Source organism: Petromyzon marinus, chromosome 29, assembly GCF_048934315.1.
Source record: "Petromyzon marinus isolate PM22_M1 ecotype Great Lakes invasive population chromosome 29, UKy_Petmar_22M1.pri1.0, whole genome shotgun sequence".
In the NCBI taxonomy this organism is placed as follows: Eukaryota; Metazoa; Chordata; class Hyperoartia; order Petromyzontiformes; family Petromyzontidae; genus Petromyzon; species Petromyzon marinus.
The window spans coordinates 11,393,085-11,403,910 of NC_133695.1; the positions used below are offsets into that span (position 1 = coordinate 11,393,085).

At 49.6% G+C, this 10,826-nt stretch overlaps 1 protein-coding gene across 3 annotated transcripts in view; it reads left to right on the forward strand.

Moving 5' to 3' along the window:
- The window catches only part of LOC116947164 (ATP-binding cassette sub-family C member 2), a 94,032-nt gene extending 83,838 nt beyond the window's left edge, over window positions 1-10,194 (forward strand). For all 3 annotated transcript variants that reach the window (XM_032962612.2, XM_076070560.1, XM_076070559.1), the window contains 7 exons: window positions 437-563; window positions 1,496-1,597; window positions 2,626-2,769; window positions 4,850-5,008; window positions 6,230-6,396; window positions 7,045-7,239; window positions 8,304-10,194. In XM_032962612.2, coding sequence (XP_032818503.2) covers window positions 437-563; window positions 1,496-1,597; window positions 2,626-2,769; window positions 4,850-5,008; window positions 6,230-6,396; window positions 7,045-7,239; window positions 8,304-8,433 — 1,024 coding nt within the window. In that variant the 3' untranslated portion in view covers window positions 8,434-10,194. The remainder of the gene's footprint in view (window positions 1-436; window positions 564-1,495; window positions 1,598-2,625; window positions 2,770-4,849; window positions 5,009-6,229; window positions 6,397-7,044; window positions 7,240-8,303) is intronic.
- The last annotated feature ends 632 nt before the right edge of the window (window positions 10,195-10,826 follow it).

Genomic DNA, 10,826 nt, shown 5'->3' on the forward strand with positions numbered 1-10,826 from the left:
GGAGTCCACTTGTTCCATCTGCATGGGATGGAGTGTTTCCCCCCTCGCACGCTTGGGGTTTGTTTAGTTGCTCTGGTTTCGTGCCACATGTGAACACTCATTAATTGGCCAAATAACACCTTAGTTTATAGGGGATCGCAGAGCTTGGGATATTATTATTGCCACCGAATCACCGTATGGCTGCCTTGTATGTATGTTTAACTTCTTTAGTATTGTGTGCAGGCAACCGTGCTAATTGGAGGTGCGGGGAAGGACAACAAACTAAACACAAAAAGCAGTTCTAAAGGGATGAGTTCCTGCTTATCAGCAGTTCCTTGTGCCGACGAGTCGTTCTCTTATCAATGAGAGTGCAGCGTATGGAATACGAATTTCAGCTATGGAATTCGTATTCCATACGCTGTGATCACATGAATCAACGCCTCGTTGTGTGCTGCAGGTGGCTGGCTATCCGCCTCGAGTTCACGGGAAACCTGGTCGTCTTCTTCGCCGCGCTGTTCGCGGTCCTGGCGCGGGGGACAACAGCCGGCGGGGTTGTGGGCCTGTCAATCTCCTACGCCCTCAACGTGAGCAACACCCCCCCCCCCCCCCCCCGGCACCGCTTGGCTCATTAAAGACACCCCGGCGTGTTTCCCACCAGTTTTGACCTTCCCGTTGCCGGACACTTTGTACTTTCCCTTGCCGTGAGGCGCAGAACTTATGACCGCTGCTGACGAGCCGGTGAGCTGCAGGCACGGTAGGAAGCAGCCCTTGGCGTGAGAGGTTGTGCAGCAGCGGTTTAACAGAGTGCTTGGTGTTTGCAACGTTAGGGAGTGTGAGAGGGGCTTCTAATGTGGGGAGCGAATGGTTATTGTGACGATGCCCTGGGGACCAACAGGTTTAACGGGCCTCGTGGTACTTAAGATATGTCGGGTCCTCTCGCCCCAGATTAATTATATATCAGTGTGTGCCTCATAGAGTGGGATCGATGAACTCGCTTTTGTCCAGTTCTAGTTCTCATTGGGCCTGTGTCTGATTACATCACCAGCCACCCGCCTAGTCACAGTTTGATTGTGGCCATGCAACACAAACTATGGACCATACAGCAAACTACTGTAGTCTGCCCTCCTTCAGTGGAGGAGTGGTAAAACTATAAAAAAAAATATCTGAAGTCCTCTCGCTGTGGTGAGCAGACCTCAACATTGACATTTAGCTGTTGAACGTATTGCTGCCATAGGCAAGAATAGAACAAGGCACCCGTGAGTTTGCTCCCTGGCTGTGAATTTTCCAGCTCAGACTCTTGTTTGTCACGTGACAATTTCATCAATTGGCCGTGTCGGGAGGAGGAGGGTGTACGACACACATTTTACTTACGTGAATAATAATTTAAATCGCTAAAGACCGCTACATGTGTTCAAAGCGCAAATATCACGGGGGGGGGGGGGGGGTGGTGGGATCCTGACAAGATGACATTTTTGTGACGGGCGTTCCGGGCGCGTGGCTTTGACGTGGAGCGCAGGTGACGCAGACCCTCAATTGGCTCGTGCGGCAGACGTGCGAGCTGGAGACCAACGTGGTGGCGGTGGAGCGAGTGAGCGAGTACACGGAGATCGACCGCGAGGTGAGGGCTGCTCCTGCCGCAGGGCAGTGCAGCCGCTCACTTATCCACACAAAGACAAAGATCCCCCGTATCGTCTGAACAGACTGTTGGGGCATTTGAGGCTGAGTCGACCTCGGGGGGAGGCCCATGATCGTGTCAGATGATCATCGCTGTTGTTCGTCGTGAGTGGGAATCGAACTCGGGTCGTCCGGGTTCGTAGCGCAATCGCGCTGACGGCTACAGTGCCGCTCCCCGCTGTTCACACACACACGCACGCAGCATGGACGTGCGCACACAGTCCGGCGATGCACATGCGACTCGCCGTGGGCCGGGGTACAGGCGGAGATGTGAAAAGGTCAGATGAGTGAACATTAATGGAAAATGACAGTCACACACCGTGCACAAACACTGCACTGGGTGTGGGTGGATAGTTGGTCAGGGCGGTCAGATTATGCCACTTACTGTGATTGGTAATGCGAATTTAACGCAAGATAATCTTAGGTTTCTGCGGATATTCAGTGGGGGACAGAACTGAGTTGAGCTACAGGTTACCACGATGAGTTCTAGAGAGGGGGCGTCAGAGGGCAAACCGGTGAGCGGAGTGGTTCAGTGGAATTAGACGTTTCAAGGTAGATGCAGAAGCTAGGCTGTAGATGGTGTCGTAATAATCAAATATGAGCAGAGTGGTGGCTTTAACTATATTCAGACGGGTAGTCGAGGTGGAATGCAATGCTTGTTTCTTTATCGGAATCCAATATTGTTTTTTTATCTCGTTGTGTCATGTGGTCAACGTGGGTATTGGAACACAGTTTTGAGTCCAGGTCAACGTCTATATATTTAAGGTTGTCAACCTCCGCAATATGCATGGTGTGGCGAGACAGGCTTGGGATAGCCGGAGAATAACCTTTTGTGAGCATTGAGGACCAGCTTTATGGCAGATGCAAAGGAAGTCAATTTGTATTTTTAATTGGCCACAATGCACTTCAACCACGACGTCGTGAAGCCTGAACCAGTCTCTCCTCAACCGCTGTTGTGCCGGGAGCGTGCAGGCGGCGTGGGAGACGGAGACACGGCCCCCGAGCGAGTGGCCGGACCGTGGCCAGGTGGAGTTCGTGGACTACAGCACGCGCTACCGACCCGAGCTGGAGCTCGTGCTCAAGGGCATCAGCTTCAGCATCCAGCCTGGGGAGAAGGTGCCCTGCACACAAAGATGGAAACAAAGACAAAGATCCACGCCCCCCCACCTCCCCCCGTGTAGCCTTAACAGACTGTTGTGGCAAGAGCCGTTAGTGATACACCTATGAAGGCCGGCATGGCACATGAGGGGGTGAATGGTCAGCATCACGCCCGGCCACCTTTGTAGGTCCCCCCCCCCCACCGTGATTGAGATGACTGACATATGCACCACCTTTACCCCCATTCTGCCAATTTGCTGCATTCTAGCTGCCCGGTGATCCACTCGTTGTTGTGAGTGTGGCTTCTCATCCCTCTGTTGTTGTTGGAGGGGACTTCCTCAAACTGCCCAGTAGCGTCCTTCAGGAGCCTCCTCCATAGAGGCCAAACTTAACATTGCTGGTGCAAGTCATTGGCAATTTCACTCAGAGCCACATCCTCTTCTCTAGCCCATGCCGTGCCCGTTCATCCCCCTCTGCCTGGCCAAACAAAAACTGCTGGGGCATGTGGGCTACAGGACTCAGCCAACACAGCCTTGCCTGCTGGAGGAGATCACTAATGGAAGTGTCCAGATCTGTCAAAGATCTTTGAGCTCCTCATACAAACTAGCCTGGTTAAACCCAGGATGGATCGTAGGCAGGCCAGCGTGACTGTTTCAACCCGGCGCAGATGTTCCTTCAGTGGGACCAATTTTTGGAAGCACAGTGAAGGGAGGGCATGATTGTGGCCATGAAAACCTGGAGCTTCGTATTGAGCGACAGGCCAAGCAGCTTTCATACAGAGTTACACACCTGATGAAAATATGATACTGCTCACCTGAATCGGAGTAAGACAATCTGCTGGAAACTTCTCCGATCTCTCCACAACTGCCGACATACACTCACATAACAGCAACCAACTCTGATTTGCCACTAAGTGGCAGTGACACCACCACAGCCCTTGTACCCAGGCTACGTGCACTTTGAAGCCACGTGAAGTGTGGAAAGCTTGCTGACAGGAGATCATGGGACAGACCCAGGCGTTACTGGTTGACCAAGATTATTGACAGCTGACACTCACGCTCACAGCTGGAGCACTTCACTCTGTGAAGGTTCATCTGACTTTGAATGTTTCCTTTAAATTTTCTTTGCTCTTTTTTCCCATTCCACGTGCTTTGATCCACGTGCAGCATGCGCATGGTGCACAATATCATTCAATCTTCAATCAATCAAGCATACCGCAGGTGACTGCCCAATACACCTCACGTATCCTGGTGGTGTATTGGGCATACCACAGATAACAAGCAGCCTCGATTCAGCTACCATCCCAGATGCATTGGAATATCTTATAAAATAAAATATACAATTGTAGCCTGCTGCTTTTTCAAACAAGAATTTGTGGTACCCTTTATCTATCCAATAGATTAAATAAACTCATTGAAATACGCGAAACGATGTTGCCTCTCTTGCGAGGATCTTTCATATGGCTGATGTAGATGCAGAGCAACAATTACAATTTCACATTGAGGTGGTCAAGCCAGACAACCGCGTCAGGAGGAGTGGAGTGTTATTGCTGTGATGTCTCCTTCGTATATTTGTGGATCGGGCATTTCGTCGTTATATGTTGTGCGGTCAGTTCTGAATGAGCACAGTCGCACACTGGAGAGTTTATTTTTCCATTCGTGCATCAGGTATTCGCATCTGCCATGGTTTGTGCAGTGGATACGATTTAGGGTGGACTATGAGCTTCGTGGAAGATCAAATCCAAGGGATCTTCTGCATTGGGTCTTTCACAAGGTGTTTGTGAGTTCTTTTGACCTCCATTCAGCTCTCCAAACTTAATGGGGGTTGATATCGCATCGTGGAAGGTTAAGCGCATGGGTCCAGAAGGGCTTATGCGACTTCAAGTGATGACGGAGGGACATTATTGAGGTCCTGGTGAATGGGAAGACGACAGTTTTCCTTGATTCGAGGGACTTCCAATAGGGTTTCAGCGTCGCGGCGGATGGCTAGCGGGGTTATTTTTTTGACAGCACGGGAAGCCAGGGCGTTGGGGTCGCCTTGCGAGCGTGGCGTGGGTTAACGCGTCGATGTCCCGGCGTGCGCGCGCTTGTTATCACAGGTGGGCATCGTGGGGCGCACGGGCGCGGGGAAGTCGTCTCTCACCAGCTGCCTCTTCCGCATGATGGAGGCGGCCGGCGGCTCCATCCGCATCGACGGCATCGACATCGCCCCCATCGGCCTGCACGACCTGCGCTCCAAGCTCACCATCATCCCGCAGGTGATCGGCAGGGGGGGGGGGGGGCGGACACTTGACAGCCGTGGGTTGTCCGGACATCGCCCAACATCTTTAGATTACACACTTTTTGGTTCTTTCGGTAAAGTCACGTAGGTAGAAAAAATAATAGGTCACGTCCTTTCGATCGCAACGCAAGCAACCGTCGTCAGGTGTGAAACAAACACAGCAGGAGGACTGCTGTCGTAGGAAACGTCGTGATCATCTAGTATTTTTTCTACCTACGTGACTTTACCGAAAGAACCAAAGAGGATGGATTCCTGCAGTCACAAAAGCTTCAAATCAAGATCTTTAGATTACACCCACAAAATCTTGTGCCCCTGGTCAGCACAACACACACACACATTGACAGAGTCAAAATAAGACAAAGATCCCCCCGGTGTAGCCTCTTAACAGACCATTGGGGCAAGTGCTGTGAGCAAGAGCACCTTTGAAGGCAAGCATGGCACACGAGTCGGTGGGTGGCCAGCACCATGCCTGGCCACATTGCACCAAGTACTTTTTTTCAGACTGCATATACCAAGGTGAGGCCCAGGACTGCTTCAGATATCCTTTGTTAACGTTGTTGGTCATGAACGGGAATCAAACTCAGGTCACTAGGTTCGTAGATAAACGCACGAACCACAATACTGACCATTACACTACCGCTCCCCACAGCACACACACGGGAAATTTTCTTAAATCCCCATGTGCACCAAATAATAGAAATGGGTACACCAGAGTTGGTGGACCATCAGATCGCGTGTGGTGCGGTAAAGTGGGGGGGGGGGGGGGAATCCAACTATTTGCAAGACTTTGGACCAGTGTGGAAGAGTAGGCCAAATATCCCCCTGAAAGGGATCTCTTGTTTACAAAACTAATCAAGTTTTATTTTGCCAGGTAAGTCGCACTGAGCTACGTAGCTCTTTTTCACAAACGACCTGGCCCGCAAAACATAGCCCGATGAAGTGGAAACGTATAGCAGCCAAATACTCTAAGAGCATGTTTATAAACGTGGAGGGAAAAACCAGTGGGCTCGGAGAACAATCCACGCGACGATAGGGAGAACGTAAAAAAAACTCCAAATATACAGCAGCAGGTATCAGGGTCGGGATCGAACCCACGACCTCCTGCATACCAGGCGAGGTAGACATGCACAAATTGTTATTTTGTTATTCTCACCAAACCGCGTCTTCTTGCTTCTCTTTCTGACCCGACCCAACCCAGGACCCTGTGCTCTTTTCAGGGCCTCTGCGCATGAACCTGGACCCGTTTGGGCACCACAGTGACGAGAAGCTGTGGAGCGCCCTGGAGATGGCTCACCTGAAGGCTCACGTGGAGTCCTTGGAAGCAGGCCTTGATCACCCCATCTCTGAGGGAGGGGAGAATCTCAGGTAGGTTGTTTTTGCGTGCTTTTTTTGGAATCTCGCGAAAGTGAAAATTCATTCAGCGTGTACATGTAACCATTTCATGTGAAGGGCAATGCGTAGAGTATATTGTATGTCAATAAGCACGACAGAGGGAGATGTCTTAAAATCTAAATGGTAAAACAGACAGGCTTTCGGTGGAAACCTAAACCACATATTATCATGGCAAGGGAAAGGCTGCTCAACCAATGCAATCGGCGAAAGAGAAGGAATCATATGTTGGATGATAGTATCAATCTTCATATGACTGATGTCGATGTAGAGCAACAATTGTAATATAACATTGAGGTTGGTTCATGAGCCAGTCAATTGCACCAGGAGTCGCGGAGAAAATCGCTTTGATACCTCCTTATATAGGAATGAAGCGTCGAGTTGTCAAATGTGCCTCTGTCTGTTCTGCGTGACCAGTCGCCGCACACTGCTGCAGGTTTTTTTTCATTTTGCATTTTTACGAGTAACCGCGCTTGCTACACCGGTGTATCAGTGCACTGGCATCGATTCGACAAATGCACATCCCTCCTCGTGTTGTCGAGCGTACACCGCGGTAGGGGTTGCACCTCCGTTGGGTGATCGGCAGACACGTCGTTGCTACTTCCCCCGTGCGCTCTCCCGCAGCGTTGGGCAGAGGCAGCTCGTGTGCCTGGCGCGCGCGCTGCTCCGCAAGAGCCGCATCCTCATCCTGGACGAGGCCACGGCGGCCGTGGACCTGGAGACGGACGACCTCATCCAAGCGACGATCCGCCGCGAGTGCCAGCACCGCACCGTGCTCACCATCGCGCACCGCCTCAACACCGTCATCGACTACACGCGGTGAGGCCACGTGCAGCCGGCGACCTCTTGGGTCTCGCCAGACCATGGGCCCTCGAGAGCGGGAGGGGCCCTTGCATGCCGTGCAAGGGACGGGGGACGATCATCGCATCAAGGGGGCGGCATTAGCTGGCCAATATCCTGGGTAATGCTATTACTCAGGGGCCAAAAGCCAGACCAGACATTGTCTTATGTATGGAAGCTTTTTTGCCAGTATTAAGATGCTATAAAAGAAGAAAACTCAGCACATGTCATAATAACAATGTTTGTCCAGGTTGCTTCATTCCTACAACCTAGACAGTCGTCAGTTTGCACACCACCCAAGTTTGGCCCAGTTAAGGTGGCAATCCTAATCATCACTGGTGCAATTTGATAATTAAAACACCGCATGAGAGTTAATTGCAGGTAGAAATATGCTGTGTAGGCAGCTGTTCTATTTTTTTGTTATTTAATGAAATCTTCGTGTTGTATTACAGGCTTAGTCACTGATTGGCCTGGCAGCCTATGTCACCACTGTATCATGTGCATTTGATCTCCATCTCAATGTCCTCTTCCTGTATTGCTTTCTCACAGAGGCCTTCATATAGAGTACTGTACATGATACATGACAGTCTGAGAATGCCTACATATTGTCAATCGTGTAATGTTTTGAAAAATAATGCATTACAACTTCTTCCTCACTGCTGCTTGCCTTTGGCACGGTTTTTCCCTTTGATACCAAACCTTTTGCTGATGTTTAAATATTGTTCCACGGGGAGGTCTTCAACCAGCAGTGGATTGACAATTGGCTTCAATGGATGCTATTCCCACCTTTGCAGGTAGCACCATTTACAGCCGCTTTTTTCGCAAGAACGTGTGGCTAATGGCCACTTTTGCTGGCAATTCACACAAGACGCTACAACCCTCGAGATTGTCGACTGGCCGGGAATGACTGGTGGCCATTTGTTACTGGCGCAGGTGCTGATGTGCGCATGGCCAGGGGCAATATGTGGGGCTCGTTTGTGACGAAACATAAAGGTCGACTGGCGCCGCCATTGTAATCATTTCACTCTGTGTGTCGCTTTCAGAGTCATGGTGCTCGACGGCGGATGTCTCGCCGAGTTTGATTCGCCGGCTGCGCTCCTGAAGAAGAGGGGCATCTTCTATACGATGGCGAAGGATGCTGGGCTGGCCGAAGAAAAGGCCACGCATCTGTGAAATAATGTTTTGAACATTTTCAGATGAAAGTTAGTTAATTCCCAAAAAAAAGTACATGCCGTATTAACATTCGCATTCGTTTGTTGTAAGCTTCAGTTTTATTTTTTATCACTTTCGGGATACAAACAAGAACAACCTTTTGTCTACAAACAGAAGTCTGCGTGGATTGATAGCGGAATAGAGGCTGTGTACACGAGCCAGTTGATAAGGGTTTTACTAGCACGGAACAATTATTACTCGGCAAAGGTCGAGTTTGCATGAGAAAAAAAACGATCACGCACGTGCGGTTAAGGAGAGGTCACGTGATCCTCGGGGTCTGTTCAGGTGCGTTCATAAGGTGTTCCACAGTGTGTGGTTTTCGTTTATTTTGAGTACAAGGTTTTTAAAATATTCTCATTGATAAACCCCTTTCAGGTTTTTTTGTTCTTACATAATTTTCGCAGTTTTTATTTTATTTTAAGACCAAGTTTTTGTACAATAGTTCATTGCAACATTGCAGTAAAATAGTGCAAGGCTCTAGTTTATGCATCTCCCCATAGGTTATCATTCAAGATTGTCGGGCATTTATCAAAATGACTCATGACTTCAATATGATATTGCATTCTACCTGTTTGAGAGTACATTTTACTCACGTAAGTATCAAACGAGGCGTATAAATTAACATCCCACCTCCACCAGACATGCAGAATATCATCAAAGAATGCCATCTTCCATGAAGAGGATGGTACAGGCTGTGACATTATTTGCTATATTTAGACAATAGCGAGCCTTATCAATGCCTTAATGCCAAGATTATAAACTCTCTGGAACAACGGAATTGGGTGATTGACCATTCTATGGTCGCAGGTCTCTCTCCGAGAATAAATTGCTCCACAATAGATGTATGTTCTGCAATCATAACTTTTGAAGCACTTACAAACTAGTTTCAAAAATGTTTTTCATCATACATTCCAAATGGTGAAGTATACCTTTAACACATTTACTCTGCACGTGCACACACCCAATGAAAAGTGTAAATGAGATTAGGTGGCTGGGAGAGAGAGGAATTCTTACTGGGCTGTCACCATTGGGATCTGGGTTCACATCCAGATTTCAACTGCCTGTGATTACACTGCGTTTTCAAGTGAAGTGAAACTGTAAACTATTTTCATTTTACCAGGTAAGGCCCACTGAGCTATCCAACTTTTTTTTTAGAAGCGACCAGGCCACAAATGATAGCTCAACGAAGTGGCTTATCACGTGGAAATGTATCGCAGCCCAGACGCACGTTTTTAAATGTGGACGTAAAAACTGGAGGACCCAGAGAACAATCCATACGACCACGGGAAGAGAGAGACGCAAACTCCAAATATACAGGCTTCGGGGTCTGGATCAAACCCACAACCTCCTGGGTGAGTTTATGGTCTCAGCCCAGTCACTTCCCCACACCTCCAATTAGCACGGTTGGCTACAAACGATGCGAAAGAAGTTCAACACATATAATACATTGACTGCACAATGAGCTATGCCCGTTCATCTGCATTGGTGGCACTGAGACAATTGTGAAAATTCGACATTCCCATGGTGTTGGACGAGCCTCATCAAGTAAAAATGACCGTTCATAACTCATATTTTAAAAGTTTGTTCCATTCTTGACAGCTGGTTATAGAAAGGGTTAATTTTAATGGAAATTAAAATGACACCAAGGGGAAATGACCAGCTGTGTATCGACTGTCATTATAATTCTGACATAAAACCGGAATAAATTTGCATTTTCATCAATGTCTTGTCATTGTGGGGGCTAGCGTCCCCCGCCATCACTGAATTGTCGGGGCCATTGCCCACCGACTCCCCCGTTCCATTCATACTGCTACCCCCCGGCTGCTCTGTCAGGTCCAGACTACCGACCCCTAATGTTTCGCCCCCTGTACCTCTGACTGGGATGTCGACCGCGTTTGCATAGCTTACTTAGCGGCTCGTACGCTCTGCGCTCGCGATGCGCTACCCTGTTCAACGGTGGCGTGCCGCGGTGAGCGCGCTCGCAAAGTAAAACCCCGTCCTGCACGGGAATAAACAGGCGCGGCGCGCCGCCGTGGGATTCCCTCCCACCCACGCTCCACGCACGCAAGCGAAAACAAACACGCCGCCATCACTTCGCGCCGATTTAAAGGGGCCGTTTACACAGGCGCGCGAAAACGCGCACGCCAGGCGCTTAGTTCGCTACTTCGCTAGAGACAACCGCGCAGGCACACGACCGCAACCCCGTCTCACAGGCGCGCGAGCGCTGAACAATACTGTAAACAATCGTACAGGTACGCGGACACCAAGCACGCTCTACTCCCTTATTCGCCGCAAACAGCCGCGTATGCGCGCGAACACAAAACACTCTCCACCCTCACCCTCCAAAGGACCAC